At 42.6% G+C, this 26,454-nt stretch overlaps 1 protein-coding gene across 3 annotated transcripts in view; it reads left to right on the top strand.

Moving 5' to 3' along the window:
* Window positions 1–26,454, top strand: part of PPP6R2 (protein phosphatase 6 regulatory subunit 2) — a 4,227,669-nt gene that overhangs the window by 3,260,536 nt on the left and 940,679 nt on the right. For all 3 annotated transcript variants that reach the window (XM_044088566.1, XM_044088567.1, XM_044088565.1), the window contains exon 20: window positions 13,367–13,532. In XM_044088566.1, the coding sequence (XP_043944501.1) occupies window positions 13,367–13,532 (166 nt within the window). The remainder of the gene's footprint in view (window positions 1–13,366; window positions 13,533–26,454) is intronic.

The raw sequence follows: 26,454 nt of genomic DNA, 5'->3' as shown, positions 1-26,454 counted from the left end.
GTAAGTCCTGCAGCTCTAAATCAATACGTTGATAAGCTATATTGATTTCATTTCTTGAGGCTGGTAGATAGGTATTGGTGTCCCCTAATAGGTCCATCATTTTGGCCTCATAGTTAATACAGTCAATAATGACAACCCCCCCCCACCACCACCACCACCTCCCTTGTCCGGCTTCATCACATGAATGTTCCTATCATTGGAAAGGTGTTCAATAATTGAATGCTCTTCTTTGTTGAGATTTGGAAAACTATTATGTTTTAAATATGCTAACCTTAGTTGTTGTTCAACTACCTTTTCAGAATTATTTAACTGAGGGTGCAAAGAGGGTTTATAGGTACTGCGTCTCCTAGGTTTGTTTTCGTAGCTAGCTGTCTCCTGATTGTTAAATAAGATTTCAAAATTCAACTTGCGTACAAAGCATTTCAAATCCAAAATAAGCTTAGTAAGGTTACATTTTCTACTGGGTACAAACTTAAAACCTTTTGAAAAAAGTTTAAAATGCTCAACAGTAAGATCAATATTACTGTAATTAAAAATGTTAAACCCCTTGTAGGAATATTGGTAATCAGTCTTGATAATATCATTATGTATAAAACTAGAATCTGCCGTAACCTCTATCCCTGCCCCCTGTTTTGACCCATGAAAGGACTGGTCCCTTGGATTTTGGTTCCTTAACCTCGCCGATCTTCGGTGGCTAGGGTCCTCAATCATCGTCCCCACTATGAGGTGCGGGTACCTTCGAGGAAACGTCATCCCCATTGCTAACAGAAGTACCCCTATTCAAATCCAAATCGTTGGTCCTAAAGGATTTTTTATTAATAGGTGGTGGGTAACTCCTTTTTTCTTGTAATCAAGAATATCATGATTGAGTTTCCCAACCTTTTTGTTAACTGCATTCATGCACTTTTTATCCACCTCCTCAAACAAACTGTTATACTTAGATCTTTCAGTAGCAATGGTAAACATCAAGTCATCAGTAATATTCTTATTAAGCTTGTCAGTCTGTAGTTTCAATTTACTTAAAGTAATTTTGTTTTGTCTTATAATTAACTAACCACATCTAAACCACTATTACTGATGACTTAATGTTTACCATTGCTACTGAAAGATCTAAGTATGACAGTTTGTTTGAGGTGGTGAATAAAAAGTGCATGAATGCAGTTAACAAAAAGGTTGGGAAACTCAATTGTGATATTCTCGAATACAAGGAAAAAAAGAGTTACCCACCACCTATTAATAAAAACTCCTTTAGGAACAATGATTTGGATTTGAATGGGGGTACTTCTGTTAGCAATGGGGGTGACGTTTCCTCTAAGGTACCCCATAGTGGGGATGATGATTTTGAGGACCCTGGCTCACGGAGATCGGAGAGGTTAAGGAACCAAAATCCAAGGGGCCAGTCCTTTCGTGGGTCAAAACAGGGGGGAAGGGGGGTAGAGGTTATGGCAGATACTAGTGTTATACATAATGATATTATCAAGACCGATTATCAATATTCCTACAAGGGGGTTAACATTTTTAATTACAGTAATATTGATCATACTGTTGAGCATTTTAACCTTTTTTCAAAAGGTTTTAAGTTTGTACCCCATAGAAAATGTAACCTTACTAAGCTTATTTTGGATTTGAAATGCTTTGTACGTAAGTTGAATTTTGAAACCTTATTTAACAATCAGGAGACAGCTAGCTATGATAACAAACCTAGGAAATGCAGTACCTATAACCCCCCTTTGCACCCTCAGTTAAAGAATTTTTAAAAGGTAGTTGAGCAACAACTAAGAGTAGCATATTTAAAACATAATAGTTTTCCAAATCTCTACAAAGAAGAACATTCAATTATTGAACACCTTTCTAATGACAGGAACATTCGTGTGATGAAGCCGGACAAGGGTGGGAGGGTTGTCATTATGCACTGTATTGACTATGAGGACAAAATGATGGACCTATTAGGGGACAGCAATACCTATTTACCAGCCTCAAGAAATGAAATCAATATAGCTTATCAAAGTATTGATTTAGAGCTGCAGGACTTACTATTTGAGGGGCTTATTGATCTCGAGGTATATAGGTATTTGGTTAATTCTAGCCCCAAAATACCTAGTATTTTTGGGATCCTTAAGGTCCACAAGGACAACGTTGACCCCCCCCCCCCACACTTTGTCCAATTGTTTCAGCCGAGGGCTCTAAAACTGCACCTCTGGTGAAATATGTGGACAACAAGCTTAAAAGAATTATGGGGGACAGAAAATGAGCTGCTCAAAGACTCCTGGGACTTTTTGAGGAATATTGACCCAAAGCTTAGCACAGACAACCTTATTTTTGTCACCATAGATATTAAGAACCTCTTCTCAGTTATACCCCATGATGTTGGGTTAGAGTGGTTAGAACAATCACTAGTAGAAAAAAGGGGTCAATAACAATCAACTTCAATCTTTGTTGAGGTTGATTGAGGTTGTTTTGAGGAACAACTTTTTGTATTTTTCTGGGGAATTCTTCCAGCAGGTCACAGGAGTAGCCATGGGGGCTCATTGTGCCCCCACCTATGCAAACATCATACTATCCTGGTGGAAAAAAAATTATGTACTTGATTCACAATTTAAGGGATGTTGGTCCTTGTATAAGAGATTTTTGGACGACATCTGCTTGTTTTGGAACGACACTGAGGATAGGTTAAAGGAGTTCCTAGAATTTCTTGACACTACCACCACTTTTTTGACTTTCACTCATAAGGTGTTCTATGACAATATGGAATTTTTGGATGTAGTCATTCAAAAAGTTGATCATGGTTTCTGCTCAAAGGTGTTTCAGAAGGATACATTTTCCAGCTCCTATTTGCATTTTTCCAGTGCCCATCCCTTACATCAGAAATTAGGTATAGTTAAAGGGCAATTTATTAGAATTTGTCGCTTGACATCCATTGATGAGGACTTTGAAAAAGAATGTGACACCCTGGAAGGTTACTTTTTGGATAAGGGATATCCCATTCACATACTGAAAAAATATAAGCAAGAGGTTAAACAGGAAAGGGATGAGCTCTATTTTCCCTTATTAGGGAGGGGCCCCCTTGTGACGAGTGATTTGAGGACTAGGCCTGAAGAGGCGGTCAACATCAACAGAATTTTTTTCTATGGAATTTGGTGGTGATGCCCCCCACTTGAATCAGTTGATTCAAAGTGAGTGGGGGAAGTTTTTGGAATTTACAGATTTGGATGTTATCAAACATGAACCCTTGCACTTTGTGTATATAAACGGTAAAAACTAGAAGGATATGTCTGAGAGCAATCAATATAATTTAGGCTCCAACCACCATAAGAAAATTGGTACATATGGCTGTGGTACATGTACACAAAGTGCCTTTATGGCAAATTGTGAAAATATTTTCCTCACTAGTAGAGGGAGGGACATCCATAACAATATGTATTCAAACTGTAATACTTCGGGGGTTGTCTACATTTCTATTTGTAAAATTTTATCAGGAATTTTATCTTGGAAAAAAACGAGAGGAAGTTGAAAAGACGTGTGTATGAACACCTTTATGATGTTAGGACCATGAATGAGCGGAATGCACTTTACAAGCACACACTAGTTTGCAACGGGGCTAGTTTTATTTTCTTTGTGGTTGAGCAGGTACCCATGGACAAAAGGGGTGGTCCATGGGAGGCTAGACTCGAGTACAGGGAGCTATTTTGGCAGGTTACCCTCGACTCTGGGAGACAACCAGGGCTTAATGACAACATCAGTATATCTTCACTATTAAAACTCAGGGCAGCCAAGTTGTGATTTTTTATGCACTATGTGTTTATTTAGAACATTTTGATATATTTTTAGAAAAATTTCTTAGTAGACATACAATTTTGAAAGGGGGATATATGGTTCAAGTAGGCTTTTAACAAAATGGAATGTTTGCTTTAAATTTTATCATGTAACTTAATTGAATTATTAAAACACGGTACTGATTGGTTCCTTTTGGTTTTGAAATTGTACTTAAACACAGTGGTTTTATGTATGGTTTTATCTGAGGAAGTCTATGATTATGTTGTGCTGAAAACGGCTGTTAACCATTTTGTTGGCGTTAATTTTTTTGGGATTAAAGCCTTCTATGCCTAGCTGCATCTTTTTGGACTGGTGTTTTTTTCATTTGTTAACATAAAAAGCAGTGCCTAAAACAACAGCAGCTCCTCCACCTTTATCAGTGGGTTTAACTTGTATAGTCTGCATGGTTCTAAGCTGGTTAAGAGCTTGCCATTCTTCTACAGATAAGCTGTAAAATGTTTTTGAGTGAGGAGTCTTAATAGAACTAAGTAAATCTGCTTCACATAACTTAAAAGATTCAAGGCAAGTGTTCCATGCAGGACTGAGCAAACTAGACTTCTTGAAAGAATCATATGAATCATTGCCACAATCAGGATACATAGTCCTCAACATAACATTTCTCGCAAACCACCTTAAATTTAAAAGTGTCACTAAAACTAGAAGGTCGAGAGGGTATGAAGGACAAATCTCTACAAAGTAGTCTCTCCTGTTAAGTTCAATAGAAGAAATGTTTTTTAGAAGTTGGATCATTCACTTCACTTTCCACACCGAACTGTTCCATTCCACTGACACCTTCCTCCTTTTCCTTCCCCTGCTCATAGAGCGCTGTCTCACTGGCTTGTCCAAATCCTTCATTGGTACTGGAAGGATCGAAAAAGGGACTGAACCAGAAGGCAGCTGATTTTGGTTCTTTTTCACAAGCCCCCTATACTAACCTGGTTCAGATCGGGCTGTTAGAATCAGTCAGCAAGTCAAAGGTGGGCTTCCCCATATCAGCTAAGTTGTTTGAATCCCATTAATCAGCAGAAGCAGTGATCTTCTTGGTGGAAACCCGTGGCTAAGCAAAAATATGGCCACTTCTAAAATCAGTAATATCTCTCTCCAATTTCTTTTGCTTCTGTTGTTTAAATTTATGTTCGTGCAAACTAACACTTCTATAAGTATCTTCCAGCTTAAGCAGACATGAGTCCAAGATGCACATAGTTCTAATTCTCTGCAATACAGATATTCATATTCAGTGGGTTTAAAATGTTCACTAAGTAACTGCATGTAATTAAAACTTGTTTCGATCTTCAAAGCCTGCCACTTACGTAACAACTCTGGGTAAAACTTGCCATGGGTAGGCATTTTAAAGATTTATAAACCACTGGGAATTACTGTATGATGCAGGCAGGCTTCAAAATGAAGTTTCTGCCACTGAAGTCCCTCTAATTTAAAAAGCTGATTTTCCAAATCCCGCAACGAGGACAAGAGAGTCTCATTTACAATTTCTTGCTGTGAAACACTAGCATCCAAGGATTTAACATTCAAAAGGGTATTACTATCGATATGTAAGAAACACCTCAAACCTTCAGAATGTCTCTTCATACCTTTAGCAGCAGGATCAAAGTCCAATTCTAAATCCAAACCCTCGGCCATGTACTAAAGTGGTTCGATAAACAGTAAAATGATAAACAAGCAAACCACTTAAGTCAGAGGTTGGTCCAATGACAAAAAAAAACTAAGAAGCAAAAAAAAAGTAGACCAATTAACCACAGCTGATGAAAATATTAGAAAAGTTGTTGGGGATACACCAAGTTTTAGTTTTAAGAACTACCCTTCTTTAAAGAGACAACTTTGTTATAATAATAAATCTTTGGTGTCAGACAGGTTGGGTACTTATGCATGCCATTCTTGTAAGGCATTTATTTGTTTTATTTATTTATTTGTTTCACTTTGGTAACCGGGGAAGTCCACTGGGCCAAGAAGTGCCAGTTTTCAGTGTAGGTCCAGGGAGAAAAGCTCCATTAACAATCATAGAAACATTAAGTAATACAAACATTTCCAGAGTGCTGACAATACAGGATATTACACTGGAGAACTAAACCCATGCAAATACATTAAAGACAATTATGTACAGTGCTGACAATACAGCATATAATATTGGAGTACTAAACACATGCAAATAGATCATTGACGATTATTACAGTCAATTTCAGAGTGCTGACAATACAGTATATTACAGTAGTAATAAATCCATAAAAAAGAAAGCAACAGTGGTAATCAGAGATATATAAAGCAGTGCAGCTTTCAGAAGGTTGAAAAATATTGCATAATACTCTGAGGATATAGTAAAGTAAGACAAGAAATCTTGCAGGTTAGTTGCAAGTAGATATATTAGACTAAGTTATAGGACCTATATAGGATTGGGTGGGGTAGACTGTACAGTAAGGATGAAATGTAGGGTTGTAGTGAAGAAGTGTAGGCCTGAGATGTAGTTGTTTCAGAAGATAGAGAGGAGAAGGGATTGGAGGTGGGGTTATGTTGGATGGTGCATGCAAGTACATATCTAAAAGGTGTATTTTAATGGGTCTACCTGAAAACGCCGGCAACGAGAACACCGAAACCGGAAGATCGACAACGGAAATGACCGAAAGTTGAGAATCCCGACGCTGAGAACACCGACATGTTAAGGTAAGTGTGCGATAGGGACGGACGTCAGGGTCAGGGTGAGGGTGTGGGTAAGGTAAGTGTGATAGTGACGGACATTAGGGTAGGGTGCGGGTCAGGTAAGTGTGCGATAGTGACAGACTATAGGGTTAGGGTGCGGGTAAGTGTGCGATAGTGACAGACTTAAGGGTTGGGGGCAGATTAAGTGAGTTAGGGTTAGGGTGCGGGTAAGGTAAGTGTGCGATAGTGACGGACCTTAGGGTTAGGGTTTGGGTTAAGGTTAGTGCATAGATAGTTGTGTATGTAAGGTTTAGTGTAGGTTTGTAAGGTTTTTGGTGTGCTTGTGTTGTGTGTGTTTTTCGGGAAAGGTATTTGTTTTGTTGATTGTCGGGATTGTGGTTTGTCGGGCATGTGATGTTTCGTGTTTTTGAACTTTCGGTTTTGTCGTGTCAGTTATTTCGTTGTCGGTGTTTTGGCGTGTCGGTGTTATCAGGTAGACCCATTTTAATACAACCACTGACTGGTAAGAAATTTGTTTCTAGGTTTTATTCAGATTGTACTTCTAAAGACTTAGTATATCTGGCTAACTGTAATGACTGCACTTGTTTATATGTAGGCAAAACTAACTGTCCCCTTAAGGAACATGTTTTGGAGCATTCTAGAGATATAAGGCTAGAAATCTAAACAATGCTTTGGCTAGGCATGTGCATGCTTTCCCTGCACACAGTTTTTCTTTTTTAGTATTACAAATGCTTACTAATAATTTGAGAGGTGGGAGGATATGGTTAATAAAGCAGAAGAAGCAGAAATGAGCTATATTATTAGTTTACAAGCATATAGAGCTCCTGCCTCTAATGCTAGTATACCTTTAAAACATGTGCTCAGATGCATAAATTGGCCCATTAAGTTAATGGCCTTTACTATTTATATGGATGTGCAGATTGTGTTTGTTATCTTGGTCTGATGAAGTGCATTTATTGCATGAAAGTGCTTACCGTTATGTTTTTTATAAATAAAATTTTATTTTTATCGGCTGTTTTGGGTTGGTCTACTTCTTTTTTGCTTTCTTGTTTCAATAATGCCTATTACTGACACCTGTTCTTTAGCTACTTGCTTATTGGATTTTCACTGCAGAAATAAGGCATCCTTTTGCATTTTTTTTATGCCTAAGGATGAAGTCTTTTGACCTTTTGCTTCTTTGACTTATTTGGCTTCTGCCTGCCTTGGAAGGTGCTCTTTATTGCTTGGAATTAGTTTTCTAGATTTTACTTATTGCAGAAAGCCTCTTTTTAGAAAAAGAGTTTTTATAAGTATTCACCATACCATTTGCTCTGTTAGAGGACCCCCCCCCCCAGTGCACACTTGTTTGTTACCATCCCTTTCTCACTGGTTTGTTGTCTAGCCACTCCATCCTTTTAAGGTGTTTAGTGTCCAGTATGTGTTAAGGGTTTAATATTCCACATTCCTGTGTAGGTTTATCATCTTTAAAATGCATCTTGATCATATTCCATAGGGATAGAACTGAAAAGCAAGGAATGGGGTCCTGTCTGCTAACTCAGAGTGTTTATGTAACAGCATACTCTAACTGTTGATGTGCACATCTCATGTGCAGCAGGTGGATATCTAAGAATTTTGTCAACAAATGGTTCTCAGGAAGGCGATCCCAGATATTGCCCACTGCAGAGGACCCTCTCAGAGATCATCAGATGAAGTGAGCACTCACACATGTAATTCACGTATGTGTCTACTTATAGTCTGTCTTTCAGAATTTTTTCATCAACAGGTAAATTGTCCTACCACAACTTTTTTCTTCTAGGTCTCCTGGCCTTTTCTATTACATGAGTGATAGACAGAAATACTTGTAGTGCTGTGAAGGCTGTCTGTAGGAAATTAGTGTGGGATTTCCTTTGTCATCTTGATGTTGGCAAAAAATTCTTGTAATCATAATCTCAGGCATCTAGATTTGGGGGTACATGTTGCTCTTTCAAGCATGTAACATGATGTCACCTGCAAGGCTAGGAGTATGCAGTTGTGCCCTGCACACCTCTGTTGTTTTGTTTTACACAGGCACAGTTTGGATGTCGGTTGTGACATACATTGTAGGACATTTTGTTGCCTAAGAAACTCAAAACTTAAAAGTATTTCTCCAGTTGCCAAATCACCAGTTAGGAATCATGCTTGCACTGCTTGGAGGAAAACCACAATCTGGTGGTGAGTCAGAATTACCAGCACTTCAGTACTGCCATCTGAAGAGGATGTAAGAAACATGAAGCCTGTTTTACCTCACAAACAAGGATGTCAGCTTTAGAGGATAGCCAGTGTAGGGATTGGAAGGAGGGTTGCTCATGTATTTTCCAGGCCAGAGTCAGAGCACAGGAAGAAGGATTAGGTGGAGAGACAATAACAGGTAAAGTCCCCCTCCCCAAAAGTCTGCCCTTGGGACTGCCTCTGTCTCTTCATTCACTGTGTGTGCTCACTTGTCTAACCAAGGACCAAGTTTGTGTCTGTTATAAGCAGACAGCTTGGAACGTGGAAGGGAGAGGCTTCCTCTTCCCTGGCAACCAGTTTTGGAAGCAAGTCACAAGATTTCAGCACCACAGTACCCACACTTGTGGATTGAATGCCAAGAGCAGTATTGCAACCATCCAGCCTTAATGAAATATACCCTTGAATTAGCTACTAGTGCAGTAAGGCTTGATGGTTAAAACTGCAGTTTAGAAATCTACCCGTCACCCACCCAGCACTTGTTAGATGGAGGCTGCAAGGCCTTCAGTGAGTCCAGTATCGTTGACTTTTGCTGAATGAGTGCAGATCATGGCCTTCTGGTGCTTGTAGTAGGGGATTATCTCCCATTTCTTTTTTATTCCATTGGAGAGTAATTTTAGGACTTGTGATGTCATTTCTTCAGATGTCAACAAGGATAATTAAACTTGTTTTCCTTTAAACTCTTAGTAGCTCACACAGCCTGCAGAGATAGGTTTAAGTTTACAGTGTCATCTGTGGAGTAGCCCAAAGCCCACTGCCTTCTCCTGAAAACAAGCTGCACTGTTACTTGTTAAAGAAGGACAAGAAGGCATAATTCCCACCCCCCTCTAGGGAGCTGTACTTTTGCTTCAGGGGCATCCACAGTCTGGCTGTCTTGCGTTCATGAGTTCTGTAGATTCCTTTCTTGACTAAATGCAGTGACTTCATAACTAAGCCATCCAAGCAGATTCATGTTTTACATCTGTTTAAAGTCCCAAAGGCCTCCATACCTGTCTGCTTTGACATCAGATGAATAGCCCAGATCCTTGAACAGGGTAATTAAATGGTGTTTTATCTCACTTATTGTGGGCCTCAGGTCATGGAGTTGTCTCACCCATAATGGGTCTATTCCTTGTATGTGGCTTGGAATTTTGAAAATTTGATATGGTCTCATAATTTTTTGTCAGGAATCCTCAGGAAACACCTTTTTGAATGCTTTTGATTGGTTTACTTGTAGAGCGATGTAATATTGACCATGCTTATGCTTTGGCTAATGGTAGTACAGTCAAGCTTGTGTCAGTGCATGATGGCATAGCTTAGGTTCTCATCCTTTTGGGATAAATATGAGATACCATTTTCTAAGGAGGGATATACTTTGGTCAAGGTTTTCAAGACTAAAGATGAAGTGCAAAGTTTTTTTGTTTTTTTTTTAACCATTTTTTTTCAATAATTATGCCCTCAGTTTGTAAAGTGGGCTTTCTTATTTTAAAATGTGTAGTTTTACTTTAGTTATTTCATTGGACCTAAACTTATTAAGTTTAATAGTCTGATGTTTCTGTTAATTGTACGTCGCAGTGGTGCAGCGGTATCATTGTCGCCTCACAGCAAGAGGTTCTCTGGTTCGATCCTCGGCTGGAGTGCCTTCTGTGTGGAGTCTGCATGACCTCCCTGCATTGTGTGGGTTTTTTCTGGGTACTCCGGTTTCCTCCCGCATTACAAAGACATGCATCTGGAGCATTTCTCTTGGGGCTTTTGCTGAAAATTGCCTTTGTTCCAAGTCGGACTTTCCTGGTAAACAAATCTTAAATAAATAATTAAATAAAATATTGTATGCTGTGCAACTGTCTAGTTACTTCCTGATTCAAAGTCATCTAGACCCACCGTCTGATAATGCTGTGGATGGGAGAAACAGTTTGTAATGGGTTGGCAGGTTTTCTGTAATCTGTAGCAGATTTTGTTAGAATAACCAAAATGCAGCACAGTTACTCAGTCAGACAATAAATAAACAAGAGTTATATTCAGGTGAAAGGTAACAAAAGTAAGATGGAGCAGGGTGAGATTCTTATTGAGGTATAAGTGCTTTGCATACAATGTAATAAAACAGATGTAAAACTAATAAATCATTGCCAGCCATTGGATTGATGACCTTTATTGGGAAAATTATAGATGTGTGAATCACCTCAATGATAGGCCTACTGTACAGTGAGTAATGTTATACAGCAAGAAATTAGTGCTGTAAAGAAAACAATTGGAATAGTTTGCACATCTTTGAAAATGAGTAAAGTGATCATTCCATATTAGACAGCTGTTTACAAGTTTATCTTTTTCCTGCTTTTGGAACATAATCAATAGTACTCCATGTACTACAGTTAAATTCGTAGTAAAGCTTATTGTACCTTTCACTGTATTGAAATGATCACTTCACAGCATCTTCATCATCATCTTCGCAGATGCATAAATTGTTCCAAAGGTTTTCTTTCCAGCACTAATTCCTTGTTGTATAACATACAAGAAGTGATTCACATATCTGTAATTTTCTCCCTGAAACTGATAAATCAATCCAATGGTAGACAATGATTTATTATTTTATAGCTGTGTTATTACACTGTATACCAAGCACTATAACCTCACTTAAGAATGTTATCCTGCTGCATCTTAATTTTAACTTTCACTTGGATATGGGTGCATTTATTTTTTTATCTGTTGTCTGGCTGAATGACTGACTATTCTGCATTGTGGTTACTTTGTAATAAAATCTGCTACAGAGTACATAAAACATGCTTATCTACTACAAACTGTTTCTCCCCTCTGCTGCATCATCAGAAGGCAGGGCTGGATGACATGGAATCTGGGAGTAATTGGACATTTGCTCAGCAAACAGTAAACAGAAACACCAGTTTATTGAGCTTCATAAATATAGGTCCACTGAAGTGACTAAAGTAAAAACTACACATTTTAGAACAAGAACCCCCACTTTGCAAGATGAAAGCATAATTGCACAAAAGGAAATGGTAAAAACTTTGTGCTTGATCTTTAAAAGCCCGGAGAAGAAGAAGAAGAAATGGGCATTGATGACTGTGGAAGACCTTTATTGCAGCCCCTTAGCTTCATCTACATGTTGTATGTCAACCTGCTTTCACAAACAAAAGCCACCCACTTTCAGAATGAGGGCAGTCGCAACTATCAAGTGGTCCTTCCTTTACACAAGTTCACAAAGACATACACCAGTCTCTTTTGCTGTGTGTAAGAAATATTTTGTTGTTTGTTGAACAAATCTTAGCAAAATGTATTGATTAGCCATATTAGTTTCTGCCATCATGATGTCAGCCACCCTCTAGGCCATTGCTGCAAACTGCATCTCAGCCCTGGGGTGTTACTGCTTCCATTGTCTGCTATTGTAGTTTCTCTGTTGTGGATGTTTGTGCCATAGCCACTTGGTATATGTTTATATCTTCACCTGGCAATGTTTAGAACATGTTAGCAGCAGTTGGGTCTCCTTTGGCACCTCACTGCTTCAGGACTTCATCTTCGGAACTCTTAGCATATTAGGTCTTCATCCAGCTTATTCCTCTTTAAATGATGATATTGCACTCCTTTGGACAGTTCTTAGAATTCAGCCTTTGCAGATAATCATCATCATCTTTGAAATCACATATAACAAATATTTTGGTACTTTCCATACCATTTAATCTCTTAGAAGACTGACTGTACTAGGAGAGCTTAACTTTTTATCCCCTTGTATTTGCACACACTATTATTTCAACATAGCAGATTATACTTTTTTAAGTCTAACTTGCTTGTAGTTTTATATTCTTGTTTATTTTATATGTCTTTGTTGTGCTTAGTCAGTGTTTTAGGAGTCAAACTGGTAAGGTAGAGGCTCGGTGCACCCTGTTAAGGTAGCAGAAGATTCTTACTCGTGAGCATAAGAGCTTGAGATTACAGCAGTTGTCAATATCAGGACATCTGAAGTGGAACTCCCAACAGTTACTCATTGTAAAGGGCTGCTGTGCACATCAGCTGATATTGTATGCTGTCCGTACCACTCAACCTGTTAGCACAAGAAATCTGGGCAAAACCTAAAATAATGGGGGGTTGGAACAGAGGCCCAAAAATAGGGACAGATTTTAAATATTGCTCTTATAAACTTAGAAAGTTGCTAGAATAACAGGATTTGTGTTAGCATGCATTTTCTGAAGGATATGAAGTCTGAAACTGAAATGTGTATCATTATTTACTAACTTCAGTTCTCAGTGATTTGCCAGAAAACCACAACTTTTATGAAGAATAGACCAAAAATACAAGGCAAAAATCTGTACATTCTGGGAAATTCTGGACATTTGAGAGGCAAAGTATTGTTACTTATCTGTTTTGTCAGTTTCCTTTGACCGTGTCATGGCTTCTGCTTTCCAGAAGTTACTTTTTTCATTTTTAGTAGAAAGGAACATTACTTGTACTCCTCAATCAGTAAAAGCAACATTAAGCTAGAAGGCTTAGTGCTTCCATGGAGGACTGCCCTTAAACAAAAAAAAAAAAAAAAAAAAGGGAAGTGATGGCATTGATTACCACCTGTATGTGAGGAGTCATTTATAGCTAAATTGTCTGATAAGAAACTTATTTATTACATTCAGTTTTAACAGAGCTCACTTTGTTTCAGCAGGTCCTAACTGGACAGCAAATTTTGAAGAGACAGTCAACTCCAAACCACCTGTCCCTTGTGTAGCAATGGATGTGGGGTCCAGTGTGTGGGATACAGTGACACCAGAAGCTGTTGTCCCTGAAGACAAAGGATGGGCTAAGTTTACAGATTTTCAGCCCTTCTGCTGGTAAGCATTTATGATTAGAAATAAGTACATATCTTTGTGCGTGTGTGTGTGTGTGTGTGTGTCTGTGCACTGGTATGGGCATGTATTATGCAAAATAATGTATGAGAAACAATTTTTAAGAGAGAATCCATGTTTTATTGACAAAACTAAGAATTCTCTCAGAAATAAGCAGAACCCAGTGATCCATTTAAATTGTTACTAAGTAGTAATAGTAAAAAATTCTTTGAGCATATGATCCTCAGACTTGTTCCTTTTCTTATTCATTCAGACTTCTGGCTTCTAGATTGGGTTACATTTTTGCTTTTGTCTTTACACACTTGCTTGTAACTAAGCCTTAGGGCATGCTTATCTATAACTGAAGTGTTACATAGTACTAGCAATGTTGCACCTCACACTTTGCAGAGCTTTGCCTCATTTTCTAGCCTGACCTCTGTCTGTTTTTTTGTTCGGTGAGTATGCACACTTTTTGTTCAGGATTCTGAGGTTGAGACACTTTAAGGCACCATGTCCCTATTCATTTGCCCAATATAGACTTAAATTCTAGGTTAGGAATATCCGTGCCCCTTCTTGCTTATTCAGGGTGTCCTTTCTCCAAAGCTCATGGGTGTAACTCCCAGTATTGCCATTTTTAGCTGTTCCTGCAGTTCATATTTCCTGACATGCACCACTATAAGATTTTCACATTCATTTCCAAAAGCAGTTCTGTCTTCCAGGAGTCAGTCATTGTCAGACCATGAGTCAGGACCATCACAGTTGTTTACATTTTTTGCTTGGAGTGCAGCACCACAGCAGTATTGGATGTCATAGATACCAACCTTTCAGCACAGCAATGAAGGTTGAAGCTTGTGGCTTTCATCATACCCCATCAGTTAATAGTGATTACAGTGGGGCCATTGTAGGAACCATATTGGGAGTACATATAGGAATCTTGGGTAGAAACACAAAAGACAGAGCCTTCATTTCAGTCTAAGTCTTGCCTCTTCTTCATTTTCTCTCATGCCCACATGGGCCTTCTGGACCCTTTGCCCTGTTGGGTCATGTCATGTCATCCAATGAAAAATGTTCAACCCTTTCCTCACCTGCATATGACTATGAGGTTAAGGGAGACACCCCCCCCCCAGCATCATCTGTTGCAGGTGTGATCCAAGGTGCAGCCACCACATTTTTTCACTCACCTGGACAGGTTGTTGCTTCTGATGCAAGCAGTAAATTGGTCCTTGAGGTGCCAGGACATATTTTTGAATGTAAACTTAGGCCTGGAGATCATCTCTTAGAGTTTAAGAGCTTATCAGTGTAAATCAAGATGGTTTTCAGAGGCTTTACTGTGTCTGTTGGCTTTTAACCTTCACTGCCCCGTTTCTGATCTTTGCCAGTGTGCTGGGGGCATAATAAAAGATGGCTGAATGATTATGTGAGAACATGCCAATGTTTGGCATTGCACTAGCCTCTCAGTTTGTTACCGCGTCTCTGGCAAGTGCCTCCTTATTATTGCTGCTTCAGCCAGCATTGTGCTTAGGCGTCAGTTGTAGGGGAGTCCTTGACTGCCCCACTCCCTGCTGTGGAGTTGGAGCTTCACATTTGGCCCTTAGGTGGTAGGTGAACAAGGTTTCTCCCTCCCCCCTATTTTTCTAAGTTCCATGCTTTTAATAAATCTTAAGGGAATGGGTGTCCCTGTGCTAGATACCAACAGAAACAGTAACACTTCCTCTTTTGAAGAAACCTGTGACTCTTGAAATTCACTCTGGTGTCTTATTTCTTGTTTGTTCTTTTCCTCAGAGCATCTTAATGCCTACATTGGGAAGAAATAAGAAGGTTCTGTAAAAATTAAAAAAAAAAAAAAAAGAACTGGAATCAGTCTCACATCTTGTTACTGGGTGTGATACCCTCATGGCAGAGGGCCTTGTACTGAAAGGCACAATAATGTAAAATAACTGTTGCAGTGGGGATTATGCAAACATTACAGTATCAAATTAGTTAAGAGGCACTGGAAACATGAACCACAAGGCATTGTGGAGAATGTTGGATGTTCTTCGTGTTTCACTGTTGCAGTCATTACATTTGTGTTATCTGAGGGCTTCTGCCTGCAGGTAGCCCTCAGCCGGCCTGAATATCAAAGTCGTGGGTCCTGCATCGGATGCTATCTCTTCTTCCATGACGTCAGGTAGTCAGGGGTATAAAGCATGCAGCTGATGCCATTACATCAGTCTTTCTTGCTGCACGGTGCCCGAAGCAGAAGCAGTTCGCAAGTGGTGGTCAGCCGACTCCTGAAATTTTCGTTTTTGAGTTTCAGACCCGTAGTCTTCAAAAAAGCTAAGTACTCCGTTGGGGATCCTTTTTCTTGCTCTAAACCGATGTCAGTAAAAGTTAACAGTTGCATTACCTGTGGAAAGCAAATACCTCATAAAGATTTCCATTCGTACTGCATTCCTTGCTTAGGCCCAGACCACGACGTCCCTCGCTGTCAGTTTTGTGCCTTCAATCCTCAAACTATTCATCGTCTGTTACTTTTTGCATCAAATTATCTCGGTACTCGGTTTAATTATCCAGAAATGGCTTCGGTAAGCCATCCGACTACCGATATTCTGAAAAAACGTAAAGATAAAGACAGAGACAGACCGTATAGGTCCAAAACTGCCGAGGACACTTCCGTTAAGCTAGTCGCCAGTTCGCCGGTACTCAGTGAGTTGCTTTTGCAGCCCCTGATACCCGCTACTTCAGATTCACAGGTTACTACTGAGACATATTCGGAGTCCGGTATGCCGTGAGATGCTTCTTCGACTATGGAACCTGTGGATGTCTCTATCTTGGATTGGTCCGGAGCCGCTGTGCAGGCAGTGGCTTATGAGGGTGTATTCAGGCCTACTGACTTGCATTTCAAACTGACGCCATCTTCTTCTTCAAGGCCTAAAACTCGACCCATGCTTAGAAAACCGACATCCAAACCGCATGGTCAGGCCCATATACCTAAAAAACAAATGATAAGAATGGCTGAAGACCTTATTACTTTAATTAGAGGAAGCCAGCCTTCTCCCTCTAAGAGACCTAGAACTGATTTTCCTTCTGATTCTTCTGATTAGGATTCTGATATTTCTGTTTCTTCTGATTATCAGGATTTGCCCTTATTCTACCTATGAGGATTCAGATGCAGAAGACTCCATGTCCTCTGCTTCCCCTCCAGAAGATTTTTCTTTTGGTGAAACGTTGCACACACTTAGGGAGCAATTCCGCTGGGAAAGCCAGGATTACTCTGACTCCAAAAGGACGCTTAGGAAATTCTTACTCCTACCTTAGCAGAGGGCTTTAGCTATCCCTCCTGTACTGGACATTGTAGATGATGCCTTCTTGGAATCTAGTTTGGCCCCAGACACTTTATGTCCAGCTCCCAGGAAACCTGATGGGTATTACAGAGTACCTGACTCTTGCAAGTTCCTTTTTAAGAATCCTACTGCGGACCCAGAGACCATTTCACAGGGACCTAAAGGCATTAAGGCTTCTACTGCCAAAAACCCTACCCCTCTGATAGAGATTCCAGGGCCCTGGACAGATGGGGTAAGAAGGTATACACTTCTGCCACTTTGGCCATTAGAACCTTAAACTGCCAGATGTTAAGTTGTCAATCTCGCCTTCATTCTTGCTTGATGGGTTCGGAGCCGATCCTCGGCTCCGACTCGGCACTTGCTAAGCTCGAGAGTCACTTTTACCAGCTCGAGGCAGCCCCATATCCCATGATGCAAGGCGGTAAGTACCCAGATCTCGTTTGCCGCTTCGCTGATGAGGTCCTCCTTTTACCAGCTCTTGGTAAGTGATTTGCTACTTTGCTATTTTAGCCCCTTTTAACAAAAAAACCCCTTAATTGTTAGTTTTATATCAGTTTTAAACCTTTTCTGACAGAAAATTCTCTGTCTCCTCTTACTTTTTTAGTCAGACTTTCACCCATCCCATCCCCCCCCCCCCCCCCTGTTAGGGTGTGTGTGTGTGTTTACTAGTTATGCCTTTTGGTATATTTAATTTAATTTCTTTGACTGGTGTGTGTGTCTGTGTGTTTTTACACCATGTCTAAAGAAAGGGTCTCAGGCTTTAAGAAGTGTGACTCGTGCTGTCAGAAAATGTCTCTGACAGACGGTCACACTTCTTGCCTGTACTGTCTGGGGCCTCTTCACCTGCAGGACTCCTGTGCTATATGTCATTCTTTCAGCCAGAGAGTCCTGCAGGAAAGAAGAAATAAGCTGATTTTGAGGGGCCTTCTTAAGCCGGAGGGCTCTCCGGCTAAGTCGGCTCCATCCAAGACTTCTAAGTCTTCCAAGGCCCAGGCTTCTGTGTCCAAGCCTGCGGCCTCGGCTCCGACTCATTCAGAGTCGAGATCGGCTCCGGCTGGAGCCGATTCTGGGTTAACTAAACCTTCGGCACCGATGGCTATCGGTGCTGATTCTGGTTCGACCACTTCGGTGTCGGCTCCGATCGGTTCCGACCACCATGTGGCTCAGGCATTGGTGTCGGCTCCGATCGGCTCCGACACCGTTACTTTTGTGGCTGTATCGGCTCCGGCTGGAGTCGATGCATCGAAGCTACCTGTCGGCTCCGATAAGTTGTCGGCTCCGACAGGTTCAATAGTTTCATCGGTTCCGATGGCTCCTTCGAGGAAGAGGTCTAGGTCTCCTTCCTTGGAGCCGATACCTTCGGCTCGGCTTCACCTCTCCTCTCGAACGGAGCCATCGGAGCCGATCTTCAAGGTCATCCAGGCTTTCTGACCATGATTTAGAGAGAGTGGTCAGTAGATTACTTAAGTCACAGGCACTGGCCCAAATGTTACATAGTCCGTCTCAACAGGCGGCTATTGGTCCACACCCCATTGCAGTTCCTCCTTCAACTCTACCCCAGAGCTTGGAGTTGGAGTCTTCGAATGGTTACTGCTACGGCTGAGGGACAGATACCCCTTCTGTTCCTTCAGCCTCTACTCTTATCTCCTCTTGAGACCTTCCTTAGAGGGATTCGGTGGCCGGGCTTCCATGGTCTCCTCCGAGGGGTGAGTGGCATCGGACCCTTGTCCGAACCCGCTCTTCCCCTTGGAGCCTCGGCCTTGGTGAGCTCTGCTCCGACATCTGCCTCGGAGACTTCCCTTTCGGTGGTCCCTGGAGTTCCTAGCTCTTGAACGGGTTCTCTCGGACCTTCCTGGGAGGGGAGCATTCGAGGTGATGAAGAGTGTGCTGGCCACGGGTATCAGCCAGCAGTCTGTTCCCTTAGCTCCTCCCTCTATAGTGCCTGTTGACATCTCTGCCACTTCTCTTGCTACAGGACCCAGAGATCCTCCGCCTCAGGTTTCCCCATTGGGAATATGCCCCTCTTCCGAGGATTCGCCTGATGTTTCAGGAGATCCTCCTAGGAAGAGGACCTGTAAGAGGAAACATGTAGACTCCCGAGTCTATCACTTCAGATACTGACTTAGATGAGTCAGAGGGATCCCCAAGATCCCCTCTGAGGATGTCTCCTTCTCAGACATCCTAGAACTCCTTAGACAGAGGGAAACTGGCCCACCAATAATCCCTCTGAGGATGAGTCAGTATACCTAGAGGCGTTTGGATCTCGGCCCTCCACCTCCTGGGTGTCTCCGCCTTCGACCCCCTTATGCAGGTTATTGCCCGAAGGCGTGGGCTGCTCCTGACTCTGTAGAGCCAGTCCCTAGGAGGCATTCAAAATTTATTACTGCCCGTGTGATAAGCAATTCCTCACTAAGGGTGTCCCCGCTGATGCCATGGTGGTGGCTGCTGCCACCAAGAAGGAACTTGCAGATCCTTCCGCACCGCCCATCCTCCTAATAAGGACTCTAGGCGCATGGATAGGTACGGTAAGCGGATGTTTTCCTCAGCGACCTTTGCTATGCGTTCGCTGAATTACCTATGTCACTTCACCAGACTCCAAAGGGATATCCTTAAGGAGCTAGGTGATGTTGTACAGGATCCTACAGCTGCAGGGGCTCAGGAAAAAATTGCTTCGCAGCTAGGAACCCTTAATTCCATTGCAAACCCCTCCATGCGGCTAATATCATATGCTGCTGATGGAGCGGGTAGGGCCGCAGGTACAGGTGTGGCTCTTAGACGCCAAGCCTGGATGCGGCTATGTGACTTTGCAGATCCCTTTAAGGCGTCCTTCACAAATTCTCCCTTTGATGGGTCAGCTTTGTTTGGCCCTCAAGTGAAGGAAACTTTGACCAGGTGTGAGCAGGACGGCAAGACTCTTTCTGCCGTAGGAGTCCGTTTTTCCACCCCTTCTAGACTTTACCCCAAAGGACAGAAAGGTGGCAAAATGTGGTTCCGCAAATCCCAAGGAGTCACGCGGATTCACGTGGTCAGTTTACCCCTAGAGGCAGAGGGGTAACAACAACAGACGCCGCTCTAGAGGCAGAGGGGTCCAAAACCAGGAAACAGAGAGCCTCTCTCTGACAAGCCCTTTCAGCATCCCTGAGATGTTGCCCGGCTGTCCCTCCTTGGAGGCAGTCGGGGGAAGATTATCACTGTACCCAGAAGCCTGGCACTCCCTCACTCAAGACAGATGGGTACAGTCGATCATATCCAAGGGTTACATAATTCCTTTCGAGGAAAGTCCTTTCTACCCCTCAAATTCCCTTTCAGATGTACCACCCGGTCTAAGGGAAATTGCAGAGTTAGAAGTCTCAAAACTACTGCAAAAGAGCCATTCAGCCAGTTACAACAGACCATTCAGAGCCCGGAATCTACTCAAGGTTCTTTTTGGTCCCCAAAAAGACGGGAGACTGGAGACTAATATTGGATCTCAGCAGACTCAACAAGTCTGTGAGGAAGACAAGATTCCGAATGGTCACTCTTCAGTCAATTCTGCCCTTCTTACAGAAGGACAACTGGATGTGCTCAATAGATCTTCAGGATGCGTACTATCACATCAAAATTCACAGACGCTCCAGGAGATTTCTCCGGCTTCGGCTGGGGTCCAGTCATTTCCAGTTCAGAGCCCTGCCCTTTGGTCTCACTACAGCCCCCAGAGTGTTCACCAAATGCATGGCAGTGGTCACGGCTCACCTGAGACGTCAAGGATTCCAGGTGTTTCCGTATCTCGACGACTGGCTCCTTTCAGCCACCACCAGGCATCAGCTTATTCAAGCCAGGGATTACACAATAAAGCTTTGTACTCTTTTGGGCATCTCGATCAACTTCGAAAAGTCATCCTTATCGCCCTGCCAGTCTATTACTTTCATAGGCGCAAACTTAAACACTGTTCGGATGTCAGCTACCCTTACAGATCAAAGAGTTTCAGACATTCAAAGTCATGTCAGGATCATTCTAGCCAACAAGAAAGTACAGGCCAGAATGGTTCTAAAGGTATTAGGCCTCATGGCTGCGGCCATTACTCTTCTTCCCTGGCTCGCTTCTACATGCGCCTTCTTCAGTGGATGCTGTTCACACAGTGGTCGTACCAACAACTTCCAATGCGTCACCAGATTCTGGTGACACAGACTTGCAAAGATCATCTTGCTTGGTGGATCACATCTCCCCAGGTTCACCAAGGCAGACACTTTGTACCCCCATCCCCGTAGCCACTGTCACCACGGATGCCTCCCTGATCCGGTGGGGGGGTCATTATCAGGGCAGGATGGTTCATGGGACGTGGCAGCCGTTCGAGTACCACCTGCACATAAATGTCCTGGAGATGAGAGCAGTGCTTTTAACGTTGCAAGCCCTCAACGACTTTCTTCCCGTAGGGACAATTGCAGTCCACACAGACAACATGTCTGTAGTTTGGTATATCAACAAACAGGGCGGAACCAAGTCCTACCCCTTGTGTCGAGAAGCGCTCAGACTATGGCAATGGGCAATCTCCTCTCATCGGTTTCTGGTAGCAACGCATATCCCTGGGAAAACCAACATTGTAGCGGACAGATTGAGCAGAGCTATTCTCATGCCTCACGAGTGGTCTCTCAAGCAATCTATAGCGGAAGAGATTTTTCTGGAATGGGGTCGTCCATGTTGCGATCTTTTTGCTACTCCCCAAAACAGCAAATGCCCAGACTTCTTCTCTCTCTTCCCTCTTCCAGGCCATCCCCCCAGAGACGCTCTGACCCAGGATTGGCCCCAGGGACTTCATTATGCCTTTCCTCCATTTCCTCTGATCCCTCAAGTTATCCAGAAAGCAACCGTTTTGAGAGCCAAATTGATTCTCATTGCTCCTTACTGGCCTCGACAAGTTTGGTTCCCGTTCCTCCATCGTCGCCTTTTGGTGCAGCCGTGGCATCTGGACCCAGTGCCAGATCTTCTGATTCACCAATCCGGTCAGCTGCACCGGTCTATCCCTTCTCTCAACCTCACAGCATGGTTGCTCCACTTCCTTCCTTAGCCAGGCTTCCTTTGATCTCTAACCCTGTTAGAGACATCATAGTAGCTTCTTTAAAATCCTCTACCAGGAGGATTTATGCAAGCAAATGGAAACGTTTCTCTTATTGGGCTAATGCCAAGAATATTGATCCTTTCACTGCCCCTGTTCAGGCAGTCCTGGACTTCTTAGCAGAGATTTTTCATGCAGGCTCCTCTTCTTCCACAGTCAGAGTTCAATTGGCTGCTATCTCGAACTTTCATGTCGGGATTGCAGATCACAATATTATGTCCCATAGGCTTTGTAGGGCCTTCTTGAAATGAATTTTCCTGCTAAAGCCTCCAATCAGGAATCCTCCTCCTCAATGGGATCTAAATTTAGTGCTGACATTCTTGATTCTTCCCCCCTTCGAGCCAGCTGTTACTTACTCCATAAAATTTCTTTCTTGGAAAACTTTATTCCTAGTAGCTATTACATCGGCCAGGAGGGTGTCTGAACTTCATGCTCTATCGGTTCGACCCCCCTATTTGGTTTTCACAAAGACAGAGTATCATTGAGAACTAATCCGACCTTTTGCCTAAGGTCGCCTCAAAGACCAATTTGAATCAATCCATTGATCTCCTGTATTTTTCCCAAACTATTCAGACAGAGCCGAACAAAACTACATTATCTTGATGTCCACCGCCAACTCAGATATTATTTGGACAGAACTAAAAATTTAGGAAATCTGATCAACTTTTTGTTTCCTATGCGGATAACAAGAAAGGCCTTCCTGTCTCTAAAGTGACCTTGTCTAGATGGCTTTCTTCGGTCATCTCTGAAATTTATCTGCTCAGGGGAAAACAGCTGTGCTCAAAACCTAAAGCACATTCAACTAGGAGCTTAGCTACTTCTACAGCCTTTCAAGCTAGACTTCCTTTAGACACTATTTGTGCAGCGGCCACTTGGGCCACTCCTCATACTTTTGTTTCCCATTACAAATTGGACTTGGCCTCCAGGGATAGAGCCAGTTTTGGCTCTACAGTCCTCAAGAGTCTGTTCCATTGAGCCACCCAGGATAGAGGTGCTAGGACGCGGTCCCATCAAGCAAGAATGAAGGCGAGATTGACAACTTAACATTAAGAAGTTATGTACCTACCATAACGTTCCATGTTAGTTGTCTTCTCTCGCCTTCTTTCTTGCGACCCTCCCTCCTTCCCCCGAGCCTGGACAGGCCTTGTTTCTCTAAGGAGTTATTATGCTGAAGACCATTCAGTCCTGGTCTTTCTTACATCCTGTAGGCTTTCTTTCTTTCTTTCTTCCTTTGGGAAGTGTTTTATGCTTGGTGCTACTGCCCTTTGTCATCAAACGAGATCTGGGTACTTACCGCCTTGCATCATGGGATATGGGGCTGCCTCGAGCTGGTAAAAGTGACTCTCAAGCTTAGCAAGTGCCGAGTCGGAGCCGAGGATTGGCTCCGAACCCATCAAGCAAGAAAGAAGGCGAGAGAAGACAACTAACATGGAACGTTATGGTAGGTACATAACTTCTTATTTCATATGTTAAAAGTATCAGCAGCATATCATTGGACTATTTAAACAGAAAATTATGTTGATTTCTGACTGTGCTGAAAATAAAGAATTACAGGATTTAATGCATTCTGCAGAACAAGTTGGTAAACATACTTTGCAATGTGGTTTTGACTCTTTAGAAGCGTCTTGCAGGGCTGATGTCACTGGGTCTGTTCTTAGAAGGCATGCTTGGCTTAAGGAGCAAAATTTGCCAGATCATGTTAAAGCTAAATTACTGGATGCTCCCTTAAACCAAGACCGCCTGTTTGGCAACAAAGCAGAAGTAGTACTTAAAAAGATGGAGGAAAAAGCTAAATCTATGCAAACTGTTAAAGATTTCCTGCAAGTACAGCGTCCCAGATTTAGTAGGCATTGGCCTTCTAAGAATTGGTCCTTTTTCTGTCTCTTCCAGGCCTTCTCAGTCCAAAACCAGGAACAGCAGACCACCTAGGCTACAGTCTCAAGGTACTCACAGGCCTAAGCAGTGGGGGGGGCACCCACTTCCAAAGCTGGAAGTAGTAGGACACCCCCCCTATGGTAAACTGTCACAATGACTTAACCTTAAACCTTCCAAGACCTGCTCAACTGCCTGCTCCCTTAGGAGGAAGGATCGCCCTGCATGCAAAAAACTGGGAGCTCATTACCCAAGACAAATAGATTTTAAATGTAGATTCCCAAGGATACAGATTCCACTTCCACACCTTACCAACCCCAAACGGTTGGTCAGACCTACCCCCAAATCAGTGGGCAGAGGCTCAACTGCAGGTTGTCTCTCTTCTAAGTATCAGGGCTATTCATCCTGTCCTTTCAGAGGAAAGGGGACAATGTTTTTACTCAAGACTTTTCCTGGTACCCAGAAAAGACAACTCCTGGCGTCCTGTCTTGGACCTATCTATTCTAAACACCTTTTTGGTAATCCCAAAATTCAAAATGCTAATTCTTCATCAGCTTCTTCCCATGCTAGGCAAAAATTCCTGGTTGGCAACATTGGACTTAAAGGAAGCTTACCTGCACATTCGAATAAAGGAATCTTGCAGAAAATACCTACACTTCAGAGCAGGCTCCATGCACTATCAGTTCTCTGTACTGCCCTTTGGCTTATCTGCTGCACCCAGGGTATTCACAAAGTGCCTAGCTCCAGTCATTGCATTCTGCAGGCAAAGAAATATTCAAATATATCCATTTTTGGACAATTGTCTAATTCAGGCAGAAAGCCAGGACATGCTACTAAATCATCTGGCATTTGTAAAGAAACTGCTAACCTCACGGGTACACCATAAATGAAAAGAATCTCAGCTAGTACCCTGCCAACAAATTTTATTCCTGGGAGAAAGCTTGAACACAACTTCCCAGATGGCTTACCTCACGCCAGAGAAACAAGTTTATTTGACAGCCTACTTCAAACTACTGGACACAAAGACCCAGCTATCTGCAAGGAAAATACTGCAAGCCCTGGAGTTCATGGCCTCTTGCATCCTACTAATTCCATATGCAAGACTGCACATGAGGAAACTACAATGATATCTAAAAAGCCTATGGTGTCAACATTCTCAGGACCTGGAATCAATGATTCCTAGCATTGCTTATATAAAGACAGAGTTCCTTTGGTGGGCAGAGGCCTGCTACCACAACAAGGGACTGCCATTCACTCAACCCCCTGCCGCCCAAACCCTAACAACAGATGCATCAGACTATGCATGGGGGGCTCACATGGCAGGGCAGTGCATTCAGGGCAAATGGAACCCGAGTCAAATGCACCTTAATATCAATCAGAAAGAAGTGTTAGCTGTACAGAATTCTCTGACAGCCTTCAAGGACCACATTCTTCCAGGACAATTATTGGTAAAGACAGACAACACCACTGTTATATGGTACATAAACAAGCAGGGGGGAACCCACTTGTACCCTCTCTGCAGACTATCTATGACTCTGTGGAACACAGCCTTGAGCTACCAAGTGCACCTACAAGCTCAATTCCAGGCAAACTAAATTCACTGGCAGACGACCTAAGCAGATATCTCATGGACCCACACGAGTGGGAACTGGAACCTAAGATATTCAACATTTTGAGAAACAAATGGGGGAACCCAGAGATAGACCTGTATGCCTCCCCTCAGAACTACCAATTGGACAAATTCTGCACAAGGACTCCCCACAGACAAGCTTGGAAAGTTGATGCCCTGTCCTTTACCTGGGAAAGCCTCTCAGTTTATGGCTTTCCCCGTCTGCCTCCCCTCTCAAAAGTTCTGCTAAAGATCAAACAGGACAAACCAAGGACAATACTGATTGCACCAGACTGGCCACACCAGCACTGGTACCTCCTCTTGCGCAGTGTGTCACTGCTGGAACCATGGCACCTGCGACAGACCCCATCCCTGCTGTCCCAGCAGGAGGGCCAGATTCTGCACCCACAACTTCAAACCCTGAACCTTGCAGCCTGGCTAATTACCTGAGCTCTCCTATACCATCCCTCAGTAAGCAGGTGCTAGTTGTCATTCGGGAGGCAAGGAGGCCTAGTACTAGAAAATCCTGTGCTGAAAAGTGGAAAAGATACTGTTCCTGGATCCAGACTCGGGATGGGCACAACAGTGCCCAGCTTACCACATATTCTTCAATACTTAACAGAGATGATGCACAAGGGCTTTTCCTTCTCTTCTATTAAAATTCATGCCTCAGCCATTTCAGTACATTATAATACTGAGCCACCCCTCTTCTCTCACCCCTGCTGAAGCAATTCCTCAGAGGGGCCAAAAATTTAAGACCCCCCCCCCCAGGAGAGCCCCTACTCCAGCCTGGGACCTTAACTTTGTATTGAAAAAGCTCACTCTACCTCCTTTTGAGCCAGCTGCAACTGCAGAGTTGAAATTCCTTTCTTGCAAAACAGCCTTCCTTCTAGCCATCACTTCAGCAAGAAGAGTGTCTGAATTACAGGCCCTCATGGCAGTGGAGTCCTGCATCATCTTCCATGCAGACAGGGTGTCCCTTAGGACCAATCCTTCCTTTTATGCCAAGGTGGTATCCAGTGAGGCCCTTAA

The sequence above is a fragment of the Protopterus annectens genome, chromosome 11.part0 (assembly GCF_019279795.1).
Source record: "Protopterus annectens isolate FY-2018-M chromosome 11.part0, PAN1.0, whole genome shotgun sequence".
NCBI classification, from domain to species: domain Eukaryota; kingdom Metazoa; phylum Chordata; order Ceratodontiformes; family Protopteridae; genus Protopterus; species Protopterus annectens.
This window is presented reverse-complemented; position numbering and strand designations above follow the sequence as displayed.